This window comes from Felis catus, chromosome B3, assembly GCF_018350175.1.
Source record: "Felis catus isolate Fca126 chromosome B3, F.catus_Fca126_mat1.0, whole genome shotgun sequence".
In the NCBI taxonomy this organism is placed as follows: Eukaryota; Metazoa; Chordata; class Mammalia; order Carnivora; family Felidae; genus Felis; species Felis catus.
Window position 1 is genome coordinate 4866465 of NC_058373.1, and position 19423 is coordinate 4885887.

General features: G+C 53.3%; 2 protein-coding genes across 6 annotated transcripts in view; both read left to right on the top strand.

Annotated features, from left to right (window-relative positions):
- The first annotated feature begins 3489 nt into the window (after positions 1-3489).
- On the top strand, positions 3490-6697 carry NMB (neuromedin B). Its single transcript, XM_003986824.5, has 3 exons — positions 3490-3707; positions 4319-4491; positions 6425-6697. The coding sequence occupies exons 1-3, from the start codon at positions 3551-3553 to the stop codon at positions 6587-6589; spliced, it is 495 nt and encodes a 164-aa protein (XP_003986873.1). The 5' UTR covers positions 3490-3550; the 3' UTR covers positions 6590-6697.
- Positions 6698-7539: 842 nt separating this feature from the next.
- The window catches only part of WDR73 (WD repeat domain 73), a 28605-nt gene continuing 16721 nt past the window's right edge, over positions 7540-19423 (top strand). For 4 of the 5 annotated variants that reach the window (XR_002158041.3, XR_002158043.3, XR_890380.4 and 1 more), the window contains exons 1-7: positions 7540-7669; positions 8220-8287; positions 8606-8694; positions 10207-10295; positions 10872-10936; positions 17680-17844; positions 18146-18511. Coding sequence is in view for 1 of the 5 variants with exons in the window: in XM_011282768.4 (XP_011281070.1) it covers positions 7629-7669; positions 8220-8287; positions 8606-8694; positions 10207-10295; positions 10872-10936; positions 17680-17844; positions 18146-18511 (883 nt within the window). In the remaining 4 variants the exon portion in view is untranslated. The remainder of the gene's footprint in view (positions 7670-8219; positions 8288-8605; positions 8695-10206; positions 10296-10871; positions 10937-17679; positions 17845-18145; positions 18512-19423) is intronic. The other variant, XM_011282768.4, reaches the window with a different exon arrangement.

Below are 19423 nucleotides of genomic sequence, written 5' to 3' on the forward strand. Positions count from 1 at the left end.
AATAAACTTGCATTTTACGTAAGAGAAGCCAGAAGTTAAGGGGCCTGCCTGTTGCTGTTTTCATGTCACGCTGTTAGGGGTCATCACCCTGTCCTTGTACCTCTGTCACATCTGATGAGACCCTTTCATTTGGAATAGATCCCACGCCTACAGGGCTCTTGGGAACTCTTCAGAGGCTCTAGGCTGTCGTGTGGGCTTGCTCAGATGAGCGAATCGCTCAGAAATAGTGAGGCGCTCTGGACCTTAAGGGGTATTTATCTCAGTTACTGAAATGTCCCCTGAAGTACATGGCGGTTCCACCCAGGTAACATGAGTGCTGGGCCTGGGGCCGCCCCCTCTCTCGGGTTTTCGGGACGCCCCTGAGCAGCGGCTGCTTTGCCCCCTTAGCCGCCGTTGGGATTGCCCTCGCTTTGTCAGGTGGAGGGATTTTCTCTTTTTCTGAATATTGCCTTTAAAAACCACCTTGGGTTTTGGCAGTTTCGGTTTCTGCCGCGTTTCCTTACCAACGGTCAGTGTTCTGATTTTCTAGCTAATCTTTATGTGCTCCCTCTGGCTGAGAACTTGTAGCCTCCATCCCTGAGTCTCCTCTCCTCTCTCAAGGATTCTGCCGTTTTCCTGATTCGACACGGCTTTCCTGAGCAGGACCTGAGATACGGCTCAGTGTGCTTCTCTTCAGCCTCCCAGCCCACACGGGCGCGGATCTGTGCTCAAGAGTGTGCCACCAGGGCTCCTACAGCGTCCTTTTCTGAGCAGCTCTGGGTTTACTGTCCTTCCTTTTCAGCAGACTCGTGTGTGTCTGAGTTTCTGCTTTTCCCTTCCCCCGTCGTCCTCTGCACCTTTCACGTGTGTGAAGTCCACTCTGGTTTTCTCCATTTGTTTATTAGTTTCTGTGTGACTAACTCGCTTTGTCCTTGCGTTAACCCATCTATAAAACGGGCGTCATACCAGTCTTTACTAGGTCAGAATAGTGTCGGTGATCAAAGGAACGTGCGTGTAAGTACTTTTGGAAAACAACAAGAGAGAAGATGCAGTTGTGAAAAGACGTAACTTGTAATTGATCCTAATTTAATGAAAATATAGCAAAGAGTAATACATGTGTCCTTTATTCAAAGCCATCTTTGATTAAAAACCATGGTGCAGTTTAAATGTTTCGTCGGCGTTGGTTATAAGAGGATTTGCCGTGTATCGTTCACCCCTCAATCATCTTTTGGATTGTCCTGTGAATCTTCTCTGCGCCTTCGGATATCCTTGAATGTTGTAGAAACCTGGGAAGGGCCAAGTGTGAGCACTGAAGAGCTTCTCCACGAGCCTCCAGATGATTCACTGTCCGTCTTCCCAGTGGGATGGCAGCCCTTAGACTTCCCTTGCCGTCACAGTAGACTTGGGGAACAGGCAGCGGGCACTTGAGGTCCTCGTTCTGAACTCAGAGCCTAGCACACTCACTGGGGCATCGAGCTTGGAATTGTGGTCTTGGGCAAGCCACCCTCTCTGCTTGCCTAGTGCTGCTCATCCCTGGGACAGTGTTTTATGGCTGGCGGTGGGGCTGCTACCCTGCTTCTTTCTGCAGGGTTCTCAGGCCCCCGTGCTTGCTGTGCTAGCCTGACAGATAAAATGATCCCCCTGGGGGCACCTGGGGACAGTCTTGTAGCTGTGGACCCATGCTGCGACAGAGGAGGCTTGTCTGGAGTGTAAACGAACCTGTCAGAGCAGAACCCACGGTCCCAGGGTCACCTTTAGAAGCGAGGGCAAACTCTAAATTCAGTGCCTGCCCCCTTTCTCCCCTGAGAAATCCAAACCAGCTTTGAGATGGTTACACTTTGATGGTAAAATGGGAGTGGGTGTGGTCTAGGGAAATAGCATCTGCCCCGCATGACTTTGGGGGCCTGACAGAGTGATCCAAGCGGACCCGAAGTCTGATTCTGGTGTGACGTCTGGGCGAGTGACTCAACCTCTGAGCCTGTTTCCAGTTATAAAATGAGAGATAAACCTACCAAATAAGGTTCCAAATAAGGTTCCTCGTGTGTGTTCCCACTAATTTCTACATCCTTGGGCCAGAGGAGAGGGAGGGGGTCACAGAGGGAGTTGTGATGGGAAGGTGATAAGAGCTATATCTGTACACCACAGCTAAACAGTGACAAGAATGCAGAGAGGTGTAAATGCCAGGGTGGGGGGTGAGAAGCAAGGAGATTGGGGGGAAAAGCCAGGGCCAGAAATGGAGTGTCCCTGTCCCGTATGTCATGCTCCTGGGAATTCAGCATGACAACCAGCCTCTCATATACACTTCCCCGTTTAGGATGGTGATCCGTAGAGTTAGCAGCCCGTGCTGCGCTGGATACGTGTGAGATTAATAATACGGAGCAGCATTACTGAGCCACACTGGGGCGTAGGTTCTGTCACAGCCACACTGTGCAGTGTTTCAGGGAAGAGCCCAGAACCCCGGGTTGGTCTGCACTCACGCTCCCCCATCATTCACTCCTTTGGTGCTCTGTTTCTCCAATGAGACGGTAAACTCCCTTGGCAGCTGGGAATTACCCTCTGTCTCCCTACTGTGCCTACCTTGATGCTCCCGAACATTGGTGTTTAGTGAACCTTTAAGCAAAAATAAAAGTATTATTCTGGAGCACAGTGTCTTACTCATTAAGTGATGCCACTGACCCAAAAGTTCTTTCCAAGACAGGTGTGGACTTGGGAGGAGGAGAGTGCTGGCTGTGAGAGGGCCGTCTGCAGGACTGCTGCTTCCTGCCACAACGTGACTGTGCTAAGAAATGTAAAATTATTAAAAACGGGGCAACGTGGTTATTACTGTTTTACAGCCGAAGAAAGTGAGCTTCAACGAGGTCACACGGTTTGCATATGAACTCTTGGTCTGGTGCTCTTTCTACTTCCCTGACCCAGAGATCCGCGTTCGGCCGAAGTGATAGGCTGGTCGCCCCCCAAGTAGAGCGTCCGTTCCTGGGGCGAGGGGTGTTCACTATCCCCCCATCCATTGTTCTGCATTGCCCACCCCAGCACCTGCTGTGGTTTCGACATCACCTCTGGTGAGCTGGCGGTGAGAGGACCGAGAGTAGGGTGAACACCGGTCGTATTCCCGAGGAGGGAAGGGCTGGCAGGCATTTTATGGCTCGCCTGGTGCCCGGGACTTTGCTGGGCACTGCAGCGCCAGTGTCCTCGCCCCCACTTCTACCCTTATAAATGAGAGACTCCAAGAAGTAACCACTCGTGGCCCGAAAGCCAGTGGGAGAGGCGAGGGGGCGGCCAGGGGAACGGGTTTCGCCCCGCCCCCCCCTCCCCGTAGTGGGGGGGTCCTCTGCCTGAAGATAGTGGGCTTGGGCGCCCGCCCTGCGGACGCGGTACCCAGGCGGTGGCCGAAGCGACGGGCGCGGCGCCTCGCATCTTGCGGGGGCGGGGCGGCCGCGAGCGCGCCAGGGGCGGGTTCCTCGGAGCAGGCTCCGCCCCCCCAGGAGCGCGGGTTTAAAAGGAGGGAAGGCTGGGGCCCCGGCCGTAGCGGCTGCGAAGCGCGCCGGGGCGGAGGTTCGGCGAGGGCACAGCCATGACCCTGCGGGCGGGGGGCGCTCGGCTGCTAGGCGGCCTCCTGCTCTTCGCTCTGCTCGCTGCGGGCGCCGCGCCGCTCAGCAGGGATTCTCCGGAGCCCCGCAGCAGGGCCAGCAAGATCCGAGTGCACCCGCGGGGCAACCTCTGGGCCACCGGTAAGTCTTCGGGACCCGCGCAAGCGCCCTTCTCCGTGCTCTGATCCCATTTCCCTTCTCAGGCCGTTCCTCAGCCACGGACTCTGGTGTCTGTGCGGATGAGGACCCTGGAACCCGTCTAATTTAATAGATGGAAAACTTGAGACCCAGACAGTTCAGTGACTTGGCTGAGATCGCTCAGCCAGTTAAAGTAGAACTGGGGCAGGATCCTAGATCTGCCTGCCAGCCGGTGCCCCTGGCCTTAGGCAAGAGTCTACTGAATCCTCTTGTGTCCTCTGGTGTGTCTTCTCTGCCCCTGCACCTGGCAGACACTTCTTCCTTCTCCGTTTTCCTCCTTGCCCTCGCCCGGCCCCTGGAAAGCAGGCAGCACAGCTGGCAGAGTTTCCCTCCTTCCAGCTGTGCCATCCTCTCCTGTTCAGGAAAAGCGGAGGTGGGCTCTGCTACCAACCCCGGGGTGTTTGTGGCTCCTTGGTGAGGAGGAGAGGGAGGAGGAAGGTTGCCCGTGGCTCTTCCTGCCATGAGAACTGAAAGTTGGGAGAGATGGGGAACTTTCCCACTGAGATGGGATCCTCTCTCCCCACCTTCCTTGTGCCTTGGCACCTCCCTTCTAGGTCACTTCATGGGCAAGAAGAGTCTGGAAACCCCCAGCCCATTCCTCTTGGGAACAGCTCCCCACATCTCCCTGAGGGACCAGAGACGGCAGCTGAGTCACGATCTGCCCAGGATCCTCCTGCTAAAGAAAGTTCTGGGCGTGAGCCTTAGCAGCCCAGCACCTCACCCCCAGGTGAGCCAGGCTCCCACCTCAGGACCAGGAGAGACCCAGCTGCTCCTGGTTCCAGCACGGGGCTTAGGGTGTGACTTCTCCCCAAGGTATGATGGGCCCCAGAAAGCCAGGGATTCCAGGCTCTCCCCATGATCCAGAGTTCAAAGGGAGAAGACTTTGAAGAAAGGAAGCTGACCTTCCCAGTAGGGAAGAAGTTCCCCCTCACCGAGTCCTCAGTCTAAAGTCACAGCCTAGGATTAGCCAGCCTCTTGCAGCAGGACGTGCCCCCCACCCCCAGGCCTGCCCCACCCCAGCTGTCCACGTTTGCCGTGCCTCGGGGATACTTACGGCTACAGTTGGGACCCTGAGGCCCAGAGAGGAGGAGAGTCGGCATCCAAGACGGAGTCCAGACCTTGTTCGCCCTGACCATTGCTCTTCCCAGTCACTCGTCTGCCTCAGTGACCCTCAGTGCAGGGTTTCTCAACCTCAGGACTCTTGACATCCTGGGCTGCATAATTCTTTGTTGTGGGGGCTGTCTTGTGCATTGTAGGAAGTTTGTAGTATCCCTTGTCTCTATCCACTAGAGCATCCTCCCCTGCTCAGTTGTGACAACAGAAAAACATGCCTCCAGACATTGCCGGAGGCCTTCTTGTGAGGGGGTCGGGGGAGGGAGCCAGATTACCTTTGGTCATAAACCACTGACCTATGAGATCCAAGACCCCAAAGTAGAGCCAAGCCAGCTTTGGTCTCTGGCCTGGTAGAAGGGCAGCTCTTCATTCCCTGCTCCTGAGGCGGCCCCCACCCCACACAACCTTCCCGGTACTTTGTTACTGTGGGCAGAAGGCATTGTAATGTGGTAGAATGTGGGTTCTAGGGACAGCGTGCTAGGCTCCTAACCTAACTAGTAGCTGTGTGACCTTAAAAATGTCACTTAACCCCTCTAAGCCTCATCTTCCTCATTTATAAAATGGGATTGATAGCGCCCATCTCATATTAAACAAGACCTTTTGTGTCACATGCTCAGCATGAACTCTGGCACATAGAAAGCACTTCGTAAACAGGAACTATCAGCAGCACGTGTTACAGACTCACCTTCATACCTCCACTGTGCCCAGCATATAGGGCACACTTTTTTTTTTTTTTAATTTTTTTTTCCAACGTTTTTTATTTTATTTTTGGGACAGAGAGAGACAGAGCATGAACGGGGGAGGGGCAGAGAGAGAGGGAGACACAGAATCGGAAACAGGCTCCAGGCTCCGAGCCATCAGCCCAGAGCCTGACGCGGGGCTCGAACTCACAGACCGCGAGATCGTGACCTGGCTGAAGTCGGACGCTTAACCAACTGCGCCACCCAGGCGCCCCTAGGGCACACTTTTTGAAGGAAGGGAGGGGGCATTCCCTAGAGAAGGTCTCACCCCAGCCCCAGTCAGCATGCCTGGTCCTCCTCATGCACAGAATTGCCAGCCCCTGGGGACCTCAGATGTAAGGGCCAGGAGCTTGGGCTGGCTGAGTCTGAACGGAGATGATGTCACCTCTGGCTGGGGCTGCTGGTCTTGAAGGCCTAAAGCATGCAGAGCAACTAGCAAGTCTCAGAGGAAGCAGTACCTAGCACTAGAGGATGGGGCTTCAGAAGTGAGGTCTGGGGCAGAGCTGAGGGCGGGGGAGGGAAAACGTTGACACTGGCCCAGGGCCAGGCACGCACATGGACTTCACTTCTGTGATCTCCTTGACTGTCATGATCACTCTGAGGTTGGGCTGTCGCCCTGGGAAAGCCACCACCCCGACCCCTCCCACCTCTTCTTCTGGGAGAAAGGCGCTAGGGGGAGGCTGCCTAGGCTAAGAGCCTGCCCCTGCCTGCCTCTGTGGACGCCTAGCACTTAGGAATGGCAGGATGCCCCTGTCATTTCCCCGCTCCGCCCAGGTCAGTTCTTCTGTGTGTTCCCCTTCGGTACAGGAGGCTGCTGGTGCAAGTGGTGCAGAAGTGCCACCATTAATGAGGAAGATACGACGACGTGGCCTGGACCGTGCCCTCCCAGGGGAGGAGCTGAACGGGACCCTGGCAGTGGCCCCATCTGGACGTAAAACCTGGCCTCAAATCTCTGTGACTCCATTAGTGTGATTTCTGGTTGTGTCGCCAGGAATATTGTCAACGCAGACACGAATTATGTCCCTGCTGTATTTCTTGCTTCCCTGTTGAAGTTGTGAATAAAACCCAGCTCTTTATGAAGCATGTCTGATCCTCTCCTTCCAGCTATGTTTGAGGGCATGGGAGGGAAAGGGGGGCCGGAGGACTGGAGGACAGGATGCTCAGTAAGATGGAGCTGGCTCCAAAAAGCCAAGAAAACTTCACGACACCAGCCTCCTGAGGACTCCGAAGTCAGTCGCTCATTCAGCAAGCAGGTACTCGGGGCCTGTTATATATGCCTGGTCCTGTGCCAGGCGCTGGGTTCTTACTCACCTCTGCCACCTGCTGGCACAGGCAAATCTCATGTTTCCTCTCCCGAAAAAGGGAGCTGCCTACACTGCAAGATGGGGTTTTGCTCACCGCATTTCATTTCATTCCCACGCCAGGCTTCGAGGGGAGTGCTCAGAGCATGCAAGAGAGTGAGCCGAGCTAGGATCCAGCCCTCGCTGTCTGCTTACTCTCTTCTCTGGCCTTTGGTAGAGTTGCCAGAGGTACCAAATGAAAATAGAGGACACCCAGTTAAATTCTGATTTCATTTAAATAATCAATAGTTTTTTCGTATGAGATGTCCTAAAGACTGCATGGACATACTTATAAGAAAAAAAACTTGTTTATCTAAAATTCGAATTTAACCGGGCATCCTGTATTTTCTCTGGCCTTGACACTTTGCTCTGCAAATATCCTGTCGTAAAACGGGCGGGTATTAGGTCCCTGAGGCCCCGCCCGGAACTGACATCCTGGGAACCCCGGATTTTACGTCATTTTCCCCGGAGCTTTTGCCGGGAGAACCCCGGACCCAGCCGGTCAAGGGCACCGAGCGCTGGTGCCGGCGGTCGGACACCTCTCGGCCCCGTCCCGCTGGCGTGAGCCACGCCCCCAGCCCGAGCCGGCCGCGCCCACTTCTCGCGAGACGTTCGCGCCTGCCCGGGAAGGTTCTCAGAGGCGGAAGTGGAGTAGCGGAAGCGGCGTTGCCATGGAGTCAGCGGAGGACTGGCTGGTGGAATCCTTGCGCTTGTAAATCCTGTGGGCCTGGGACGTGGGACCCGGGCCTGCAGCTGGCCGCGCGGGGGAACGGGTGCGGGCTGGAGCGCGTGAAGAACCCTGGGGTGGGCGGGGGGGGGGGGCCCGACACCGAGGACTCCGCCTGGAAGTCGGCTCCCGCGTCTAGGAAGCGGCACCCGCCTATGTGCGCCGTTGTGTGGGGTACTAGGAAGCGCAGTGCTTGCGGAGGAGAATTAATCACACGAGCCACCAATTATTTTGCGCCAGCCGAAGTGGATCTCTGAAAAGATTATCTGTCTCTCTGCTTCCTCACATCAACCTTGGGAAGGAAGTCTGGGTACTCGGGGAATCCCATTTTATAGATGAGGACCGAGGCTCAGGGATATTGTGACTGGCCTGGGCCCAGTCACACGGGGGTTAAAATGTGCAACAAGACCTGCTCCCAGGTCTGCCTCACTCCAGAGCCTGGGTCCCTTACCCACCGGATCACACCGCCCTCTCAGAGTTGTTGAACAGCTGTAGGGTGGTGCGCACCATGTGACATTGTGTCTTTATCGTGCAGGTACCAAGATTTCCATGCATTCGACCTTTCCGAAGCCACACGAGTCCTTGAATGGATTGATGACAAAGGTGATGTGCCCTACCTGGCTCTGAAGGAGATGGAATCTTCCTTCTCAGGCTGGGACTCTGAAGCTCAGCCCAGAGGGACCCAACCCACACTTCTGGGAATCTGAGGCCTCTTCTTGGTCTCGTAGCAATGTTCACACTCCGTCAGCGCTTATATTCCTCTTATTAAGGTCTAAGTCTCTTCCATTCCCCAGTACAAGGCTGCATACCAATGGCAGAGGAATTTGTCTTTGCTTTGGGGGATTTGCCGGAATTTCTAGACCCCAGCCATGGTCCAGAATCTTCCTAGCAGTTTGTCACAGCTCCTTCTTCTTTTCCCAGGAGTCTGTGTTGCTGGCTATGAAAGCTTGAAAAAAAATGAGATTCTTCATCTGTTACTACCTCTCAGACTTTCTGTAAAAGAAAACCAGGTAACTAGAAATATAAATGCTGAGCATGTGTGTCTCCTTTTGTTAAACCTTTAGGGAGTTCCTGTTGTCTACTAGGTATTGCCCTGGACACCAGAAAGAGAGAGGGACAAACACTGGTTCTCCCCTTCTAGTCTAATAGAGGGAGGCAAGTACCCACAGAGAAGAATGCTACAGAATGTCTGAAATTTACGGGGGCTCCCAGAGGAAGAGGGCAGTTTAATGTCATCAAAAAGAGATCCAGGGGCACCTGGGTGGCTCAGTCAGTTGGCAGTGTGACTTCGGCTCGGGTCATGATCTCACAGTTCGTGGGTTTGGGCCCCACATCGGGCTTTGCACTGACAGCATGGAGCCTGCTTCCAATTCTGTCTCCCACTCTCCCTGCCCCTCCCCTGCTCACACATTCAAAAATAAACATGAAAAAAAAATTTTTCTTTTTTTTTTTTTAAATAGATCTAGAGAGCCATTAGGGTATAGAGGGTGGTGGAAGCCCTTAGAATGGTTGAGATCACCTAGGATGACTGTAGTGTCTCAGGAATAAAAGCAGAAGATGTCCAAAGATAAAAACTTCAGGGAATACACGTAAGGAACGGTTAGAGGAAGACGAACCCACAACACCTACTCAGAAGGAATAATAGTCTTCGAAGTAGGAGGGGTGTCAGAAAAGGTCAGTGTTTCAGAAGCGAAGAGAAGAGAACATGTGAAAAAGAAAAGAGGTGGTAGCTGCCCAGGGTTGCTGTGGAATCTCTCAGGCCCATCTCCTAGGGCAGCCTGACCTTTGTTTCCCTGGGGGGGAAGCTTCCTGCCTAGTGCTCCTGATGCCCAACCCCCCCCCCCATCCCCACCACTCAAGCTTGAGCTGGGAGCTCGCTCACCCATCCTGAGCCTTGATGAGAGGCCTTATTTACCTCCTACCTCACCCCTGGCTTCTTTTGCTTGTGGCCACCTCCCTTCCCTCTGCTTCCGGTTGCTCACGGGGAGATAGTGGAGATAGTGGCGTCTGGTGACCGAGAGCATGAACTTTGGTCAGACAGACTTGGGTGCAGATTCACAACGTAATCCCTGTGTGACCTTAGAAAAGTTGCTCAAGCGCCCTGTGCCCAAGTGTTGTCATTTTCGAATCGGAGTGATTACAAGAACCTACGTGACGGGGTGGTTGTAAGAATTCAATGTGATGATGTAGAAAAGGCACTAAACACAGTGCCTGACCCAGCGAACACTGGACAATTGGTGGCTGTTGCATTTTTATCGTTAGAAGAACCGGGGCGCCTGGGTGGCTCTGGTGGCTAAGGTGCCCCACTGGCTCAGGTCACGATCTCACGGTTTGTGGGTTTGAGCCCTGAGTTGGACTGCCAGCACAGAGCCTGCTTGGGATTCTCTCTCTCTTTATTTCTCTTTCTCTCTCTCTCTCTCTCTCTCTGTCCCCCCCCTCCCCCCGCCCCCCCCCCCCAGAGTTCGTCTGAAACGTTCCTTGGGAAAGCAGGCTCTCTGACCAGCCACCCCTTTGCATTTCAGGGCTTATTCCCAGAAAGAGATTTCAAGGTACGCCACGGAGGATTTTCAGACACGTCTGTCTTTGATCTGAAGCACGTGCTGGACACAAGGTATGGTCAGCTCCGTGACCCAGCCCTTCCATTTGGGGTGGAGCGGCTAGAAACGTCCGGGGCGTCCTGCCTCTTGATCGCCACCTCTGCCCCTACCCTCTCAGCACACAGGCGTGCCCACACATCCGGATTCACAATATTAAAAAACCATCATTCCGGTAACTTCATGTCCCTCGCAGACCTGGGGACGAATGTTCCCCACAGAGCACCGGAGCTGTTCCAGGGAGTGCAGTTTGTCAAAGAGCTGGTGCTGGGTAGCGGGGACTAATAGCCCCAGTCGGCGGGGGCGGAGAGTCTCTGGGTCAGGGCTGCGTGTCCCGGCTCCGTGCTGGTGTCCTGTGAGGACCCACCAGGCCACGTAGAAGCCTGGGCTCCATCCCGTGACTCCCGTGAGCTCTGGGGCTGTCCCTCATCTGTTACATGGGGGTGACTGGTCTTGATGACCCCTTCCTGCAGGAAGCTCTCCCAGTGTGGGGAATGTAGGGATCCCAAGCTGAGGGTGCGTGTGGGGGGTGGGGAGGTAGGCGGGGTTGCGCCCCACCGTCTGGACTGATACTTCCTATCTGGTTTGAATAGGTTGCTGGTAACCAGTGGTCTTCCAGGTTGTCACCTGCATGTGTGGCAGGTGACAGAGGACAGTGGTGAGTGAATTTGACGTGGTGGGGGCTGGGCTGATACTCCTACACCCCTGCCCCGAATGTAAGCCAGTTAAGAAGAGCCTCAGGGGAGCCTGGGCGGTTCAGTCAGTTGAGCACCCAACTTTGGCCCATGATCTCACAGTTCGTGAGTTTGAGCCCCGCGTCAGGCTCTGTGCTGACAGCGCGCCTCAGGTCCCCCATCCGCCTCTCTCTGCCCCTGCCCCGCTTGCGTTCTATCAAAAATAAATAAATGCTAAAAAAGAAAAAAAGCATTCTCGGAGCCAGGCGGGAATGAAAATGCAGTATCTACTTGGTCATGGGCAAAGATGCATTAGCTACCAGAGTCCGGCTTACAGCTCCCAAATGGAGCTTCCTGTAGCTCGCTCCAGGAACTGAGTTTGCCGACCCAGTTGGGAGCAGAGCGGCGCCTCTCCCCCCAGCAGGGGCGGCTGCGAGGGCAGAGCTGGGGTCGCTCAGGTGAGCTCGCCTCTTGCAGGAGGTGGCGGCGGGGGCAAAGAGGTCCCCTTTCTTCGTGGCCATGGAAACTTAAGGAGCGAGCAGGAGGCGAGGCGGGGCTGACCAGTCTCCCTCTTAGGTCACTCTGCTCCCTGGCGGGAACAGGAAAAGGAGCTGGGAGTGCTGATCCCGTTCCCTCACGCGGAATAGGGCTCCTTCCGGCAGTGGGTCCGCGGGTTCCCATCCGGGAGGCGCCAAGAGCTTGCAGCCCTGATCCAGCCCCTTCCATCCTTCCACCGTCGGCCAGAATGGAGACGAGCCTCGGGGGCTCAGGACCACTGTTGGAACCGGCCCTTTGCTTGTGTGACCCTCTGTCCCCGGCCCCACGCCGCCTCGCTTAGACGCTTCCCAGAAACTGGCTGGCAGCTGTTGGCTTCTCCCCAAGTTTCACTGGCACAGAACGGCCGCTCTTGTGCTCATTTGCTTTTCGAAGTCGCTGACTCAGAGGGCTTTTCCCTCGTTGTTTGTCACTTGTCACTTGTCTAATGTTGTAGCTGCCAGTTTGTATCGTTTCCTTGTACCTATGATGATTTTTTTACAATTTTATTCAAATTCACACATTGTAAGTGGACGGTTCTGTGATTTGTAGTACACTTAAGAGCTGTGCAGCCATCACTATAAATCAGTTTTAGGACATTTTCATAACCCCAGTAACATCTCTTGTGCCGTTTACTGCTAATCCCCATGCCCACACCTGCCCCCGGCAACCACTAACCTACTTCCTGTCTCTATAGTTGGTTCGCCTTTTCTGAACATGTCCTGTCAGTGGAATCGTACAGTATGCAGTCTGTTGTATGTGGCCTCTTTCGCTTCTCACAGTGCTTTGAGGTCTTCTGTGTCACACCTGGTGGCACCTGGTGCCCCAGACACTGTCAGGATGAACGGCAGTGATACATTGTGAATCAGTGGTTCCTTTTTGTGGCCGATTAGTATTCCACTGTGTGGATCTATTCTATTGGGCCAGCCTTCACCAGTTGATGGATCTGATTTTTGGCTATTATGAAGAATGCCGCCAAGAACATTCATCTACGGGTTTCCGTGTGGACATAAGTTTTCATTTCCCTTGGATAGACAGGAGTGGAATTGCTGGGTCAGGTGGTAAATTTATGTTTGATTTTTTAAAGAAACTTCCAAAGTGTTTTCCAAAATGGCTTCATTGTTTACATTCCCCTCAACAGTGCCTGAGGGTTTCTATTTTTACATGTCCTCATTAACATTTGTTTTTGTCTTTTTTGTTAAAGCCATCCTATTGAGCGTGAAATTGTTTCTGCTTGTGGCTTTTATTTACATCTTTTTTTTTTTTTTAACGTTTATTTATTTTTGAGACAGAGAGAGACAGAGCATTAACGGGGGGAGGGTCAGAGAGAGAGGGAGACACAGAATCCGAAACAAGCTCCAGGCTCTGAGCTGTCAGCACAGAGCCCGACATGGGGCTTGAACTCACGGACTGTGAGATCATGACCCGAGCTCAAGTCGGACGCCCAACCGACGGAGCCACCCAGGTCCCCCTCTTTTACATCTTTTTAATGACTAATAATATTGAGCATCTTTTCATGGGCTTATCAGCCATTCATATATCTTCTTTGGTGAAATGCCTATTCAGATCTTCATGAGGCAGTTTTGTTGTTTTTTCCCCCACCCCCAGCAGGCTGAGATGGCATGCTGTCCCAGGCCCTTTGATGTTCTGGTTTCTCTGTACGTTTAATAGATACTTGCTCAAATTAACCAATAATCTGTACAAGGTGACAGTAATATTAATAAGCGTATTATACTCCAGGCACTGTACCAAGTATTTTCCATGCATGATATCATTATATTCTCAGAAGTCTGAGAACAGAGTCTGTCCCAGAGAAGCTAACTTGTTGAAAGTTACAAAGATAGTAACACGACCTGGTCATGGGTCTAGTCTAACTTCAGGGTCTGCTCAGAACCATGTCAGGGTCTAAGTATAGTCAGATGATAATAATTGATCTCAGTACAGGTGTACGGGCTCTGAAAAAAAGTGGTAGGGTACTTACTGAGCAGCAATGTGGTCCTTGCCTCCATTTTGCTTTGAGCTGGTTCCTGGAGGCAGATTTGTCAATGAAAGGGAACATTTACGGGGGTACCAGCTGCCTCAGTTTGTGGAGTCTGTGACTCTTGATCTTGGGGTGATGAGTTTGAGCCCCACGTTGAGCGTAGAGATCACTTTGAAAAAAAGAAAGAAAGAAAGAAAGAAAGGAAGGAAGGAAGGGAGGGAGGGAGGGAGGGAAGGGAAGGGAGGGAGGGAGGAGGGAGGGAGGGAGGAGGAAAGGAAGGGAGGGAGGAAGGGAGGGAGGAGGGAAGGGAGGAAGGGAGGAAGGGAGGGGAGGGAGGGAGGAGGGTAGGAAGGGAGGGAAGGGAGGGAAGGGAGGGAGGAAGGGAGGGAGGGAGGGAGGAAGGGAGGAAGGGAGGGAGGAAGGGAGGGAGGGAGGAAGGAAGGGAGGAAGGGAGGAAGGAAGGAAGGGAGGGAGGAAGGAAGGGAGGAAGGAAGGAAGGGAGGAAGGGAGGAAGGAAGGGAGGGAGGGAGGAAGGGAGGGAGGGAGGGAGGGAGGAAGGGAGGAAGGGAGGAAGGGGCACCTGGGTGGCTCAGTCGGTTAAGCGTCCAACTCTTGGTTTCAGCTCAGGTCATGATCTCACGGTTTATGAGTTTGAGCCCCATGTCAAGCTCTGTGCTGGCAGCACGAAGCCTGCTTGGGATTCTCTGTCTCCCTCTCTCTCTCTCTCTGCCCCTATCACATCTCTCACTCTCAGAATAAATAAACTTTTTATTTTTTTTTTTAATTTTTTTTTTAATGTTTTTATTTATTTTTGCGACAGAGAGAGACAGAACATGAGCAGGGGAGGGCCAGAGAGAGAGGGAGACACAGAATCGGAAGCAGGCTCCAGGCTCTGAGTTGTCAGCACAGAGCCCGATGCGGGGCTCGAACCCACAGACTATGAGATCATGACCTGAGCCGAAGTCAGACGCTTAACCGACGAGCCACCCAGGCGCCCCTAAATAAACTTTTTAAAGGGGAACAGTTATGATAATTACTGTTACTATTATTTGTAGCAGTAGCTAACATCTCCTCATTCAGTCAACAATTCCTCTTTGTGCTCTTTGGATGTGTCCAGCCGGGGATACAACAGCAAAGCAACAACATAGATGCTTCTTCTTTTCTTGGTGCTAATATTTGGTCACATATTTTGCCCAGTTTTTGATTTACCTTTTTGTCTTCATTGAGTTGTAAGAGTCCGCTGTACGTCCCACATACAAATTATTCGCCCAGTACGTGTTTTGCTAATATTTTCACCCAGTCTGTAGCTTGTTTTTTCACGTTCTTAAGAGTGTTTTGAAGCATAAGAGGTCTACATTTTAATGAGGTCCAGTTTGTCAGTGTTTTCTCTTAAGGACTGTACTCTTAGGGTCCTATTTAGGAAATCTTTACCTAACCCACAGATTGTCCCCTCTGCTTTATTTTTCTCCCAGAGTTTGTTTTAGCACCAGCATGTAAGCCTGTGATCTCTTTAGTGTTCCCTTTTGTGTATGGCTTGAAGTAACAGTCGAAGTTCATCTTTTTGCGTGGAAATATCCAGTTGTCTCTTCCCTGTTTGTCAAAAAGCCTCACCTTTCTCCGCTGATTTGTCTTGATGCCTTTGTTGAAAGTTGCTTAACCATAAATACGAGGATTTATTTCTGGACTCTCAGTTCTGTTCCACTGATCTTTCTGTCTGTCCATGATTATGCCAGTAACTTTTAGTTGTTTCTTTATCTTTGCCTAAAAATAGGCCATGTGGGGTGGCAGTTGTTTAGAGATGAGTGGGAGAGGAGTCTCACCGTGTGGAGGCGCCTGTTTGGTACCAGGTGCCAAATAGGACCTAAAGCCCCAGGCCCAGGAGAGCTACTGGCCGAAGGGGGCTTGCTTTGACATTCATGTGGGAATGGGAAATCAGATCAAGACTTACCTTCCCCTAGATATTAGAGCAGAATATTCCAGAGCCTAGGGAAGATTGGCCAGCTGTTTGCCTAGAAGCCTAAAAGCGTAGCATTACCTAGGTGAATGTTCCAAGGTCCAGGTTTTGACCCACAGCTTTGTTGTCTCAAAAACTTGATATTGTTACCACGTCCTAAACTAATCTGTTTATAGAAGCAGACGTACTCAGCAGACTCAAAAGACTGCCATGAGTGTCCCTAAACGTGGAATATTCCAGGTCCTTATTCTTTGCCTATAGAAGATGGAATGTAATCAAAGACTGCGTGCTAAATGAAACCGTAACAAGAGGAATCAGCTGAGAAGTTTCCAGATTGTGTTTTTGCAAGTTGTCTTAGGCAGAAAGTATAAAACTTGAGAAGGCTCCGCTGGCCAGGCCTCACTGCTGTCCGTGCCCCTGGTGAGCGCCCGAGGCGTCTTCTTTCACTAGGGCTGGGGAAACCATTGAGCTGGATGAATACATTTCGAAAGGTCTCAGCTGAATTTCACCTGCTGTAGCCACTCTGAAGTTCAATATTCAGTCTGGCGTGGCCCCTCCTGCCCTGGACAGACCCCAGTGTTTTCTTTGTTCCCATGGCTAGACAGCCCCCTCTCAGGGACACCACCGTCCTTTAGATCACCGTTCATCCATTTGCTCAGTGTTGCAGGTGAGGGCGCCATTCTGACTCCTTAGGAGTGTGCCTACCTCTGCTCTGACCTATTCTGTGTTGGGTTAATCCTCAGCCACAGCCTTCTTTTATTGCCAAGTTCTTGGAGGTGCCTCACTGTGTCTTTTGCTTTGATTTTCTAGTCATTTCTCTTTTCCGTTTGGGGCTGGTTTGCTAAATGTGGTGTGGATTCCCTGGAGGAGAGCATTTTACCACTGACTAGAGAGAGGAGAAGGAGGAGGCCTGCACTTCTTTCTGAATAACTGTAAAGTGATTTCTCCAGTCAGGAGGCTCCAAAGCCTTGTTTCCCACCCCATCTTTGAAATAGGTCTCTGACGGCTCTCCCGTGGCCGCCTCCTCTCCCCCATCAGAGGACAGATCACATCTGAGCAGCAGGTCCTGGGGAATCTGTTCCAGGCTCCTCAGAGGGTGTGGAAAGGGAAGAGGGGCTCACACGCGGCCCAGGAGAGTCAGGCAGGCTCTCCTGGGGCTGGTTTGAATCCCAGCCCCACCGGTGCTCCCCAGAGACCAACGCTGGTCCTGAGGCTCAGCTGTTGTGTCTGCTCCGAGCCTGCGTAGCTCCTGTGGAAGGATCGATTACGTTCAATAAGTCTGGGGCAAGGCCACCCGGAGCCCGTGGGCTTGAGGAGCAACACGCAAGGGCCGTCTGCATTCTAGCCCGGCCCGGACACGGCCGTGCACCCCTGGGATGGGAGCGCTCTCAGGGGGACTTGCTGCCATGTGCTCGCTTGACAAGCCACGTCAGCGTTCCTTCTTACCCGTTCCTTCCTCATGCTGGCTTTTACCTAGCCTGCGGAATTTAAAGAATAGATAGGTCTCCGTTTTCTTCAGAGAATGCGGAGACCAAATAATGAGCCTGTCTCGGAGCAAGAAAAAAAGTGGAAAATCTGCGTCCCCCATTAAGTAGTGTGTGCAGCAAACTCGTTCTCAGCCGAGTCCAAAATGGCTGCTATTAAGAGAAGCAGCAACCGTAGCAGGTGGCGGTGAGAACCAAGCAGGCTGAGACAAACACAACTGAAATTTCCTTCAGCTTGAGGTCCGGCGACTCTTCTGTTCACAACTTCGTGGGCCTTCCCGCCCCGTCTATGTCTGAAGACGACATCTGTGTTGTAACCATTACTTGTTGGGCTTCAGCAGATCGCTGGAGGTCATGGAACATGCGTCTGAAGAAATACTATTAGTTCATGACCTCTGTACCATTATTTTCACCTACGATGTAAATCATCAGGGTGCTCTCTGCTTGCTTCTATCTTTATTTGTTCTTTGCAAAACTATAAAAAGCCCCAACTGCTCTTGGGGTTCTGAGGTGGCTACTATGGTTCATTATCTCCCCTCTGCAGAACCGTGTGTAGGACAAATTGGAAAGAGACGGAAGCACTTGTGACCGTTTCAGAAATGGGAGCGGAACACAGTGCTCGTGTCTCACATCCTCCCTTGCCACCTGTCAGCTCCCTTTCTCTTCCTTGACCTCCTAAAGGCACGAGGGAAGACTGCTGGCCGGCCCTCACTTTGTGAGGTCTGGAGACTTCCTCACCGTCCCGGGCTTCAGCCTCTCCTCCTTTCCCCCCAGACGTCATTCAAGCTGTCAGCACCATTGCCGTGCAGGAGGAGGAGGGGAGTCTCTGGCCTAGGGTGGCCATCTTCTCTTCGATGGCCCCCGGAGTCCTGCACGGGGCGAGGCTCCGCGGTCTGAAGGTTGTGGATCTGGAAACTCAGAAGACCACGTACTCCTCAGGTACCGCAGCAGCTCGGCCCTTGCCGGCCTCTCCTGGCGGCCCCCCTTAGCCGTGTGAAGAAGAGAGTTCAGCCGCGTGTGCCAGGTGCTAGGGAGACCAGGTGGAGGCGAGGCGGGCCCTGGCCTCGAGGGGCTCCCGCATCGGGGCTGGAGGAGGCAGGTCCGGGACCGGCACCGACCCAGCTGGGCGGAGCGTGGCGAGGTGCCTGGGGCCAGAGGGAAGCTTCCGGAGGAAGGGGCCCGGGCCCGGCCGGACTCCTGTGACTCCAGCAGCTTTTCTGTGTCACCGTGTGTCTTCCAGGGGTCGGAGACAGTGAGGAGCTGAGCAGCCTGCAGGTCCTGGACGCAGACACCTTTGCCTTCTGCTGTGCCTCGGGCCGGCTGGGGCTCGTTGACATCCGCCAGAAGTGGGCGCCGTCAGAGAATGCCGGCCCCGGCCCCGGGGCCACTGCAAGGAGGTGGTGTGCTGAAGTTGGGGGCCGACACCGGGGCCCTGGGCCCAGCATTGCCAGCCTTGGCTCAGACGGGCAGCTCTGTCTCCTTGATCCCCGGGATCTCTGCCACCCTGTGAGCTCGGGGCGGTGCCCCGTGTCCGCACCGAGCCCTGCCCCAGAGCTGCTGCGAGTGACCTGGGCTCCAGGCCTGGACGACTGCCTGGCCATTTCAGGTACCGTCGGGCATCCTTTCGTGTGTGTTACTTGATCCCTCTCTTCCAGAGGACCGTATGGTGCTCAGGAAGGAGCCTACAGCCCCGTAATACATCTGGCCCCGAGCTGAAAGTTCGAGGTCAGCTCTCCAGTTGCTTCTGTGGCAGGCCCTTCCCCATTCTGGCTACTAAACTTCCACATCAGTAGCAGGCCTCTCCTACCTGGGCGGGAGCTTGGAGCCGACGTTGGCCGAGAGGCCTGCAGAGAACGAGGCAGCAAGGTGGCCCCGGGACGGCTCCAGGAAGAGCTGAGGGTATGGCAAAGTGCTTCCCAGCCTGCTTGCTTTTCAAATGATAGCAGGCCACCGGGTCCGTAGGCTCCTGGGTCTGGCCTGGCAGTTTCTAGCCAGATAAGGGTGTTAATGAGCATCTCTAAAAGCCAGTGGGAAGGATCCATTGAAGGGAGAGGTTGAGAGAATAGTCGAGAGATTAAGAAAAGATCGTTGATAATGGCAGGATCCAGAAAGAACAGAAGGAAAGAACCGTGCTTGGTGGAGGAATTGGCTTTTTGGTAGCAAGTAGACAGTGGGCTGGAGTGAGTGTGGGTAGAGCTAAGTCATGGGGGACAGGAGGGTGCTTCTCTCTAAAGCCTTCCGTATCCCTACCAAGCAGGAGGCAAGGCCATCTGCTGAGAGGGTTCACATGTGGCAGGACTGGAATTGGAGGCAAGACTCAGAAGACTCTGAGGCCTCAGTTCCCTGGTTCCCCAGGGAATAAGAGTACCGATTTCATACAGTTCTGAGGATTAAAAGAATTCATGTCTAGGATTGGCCTCACGCCTGGCACATAATAGATGAACAACAGAAATACACCATCACATGCCCTGTGGAGCCGACACTGAGGGCAGAGGATATGTGCCCTTCGGTTGGCTTC

Bases quoted from the DNA above. Each gene is read 5' to 3' on its own strand.
- NMB (XM_003986824.5), top strand. From the start codon at position 3,551: ATGACCCTGCGGGCGGGGGGCGCTCGGCTGCTAGGCGGCCTCCTGCTC. The intron at 3,708-4,318 runs GTAAGTCTTCGG...CCTCCCTTCTAG, and splicing joins GGGCAACCTCTGGGCCACCG to GTCACTTCATGGGCAAGAAG. The intron at 4,492-6,424 runs GTGAGCCAGGCT...CCTTCGGTACAG, and splicing joins GCCCAGCACCTCACCCCCAG to GAGGCTGCTGGTGCAAGTGG.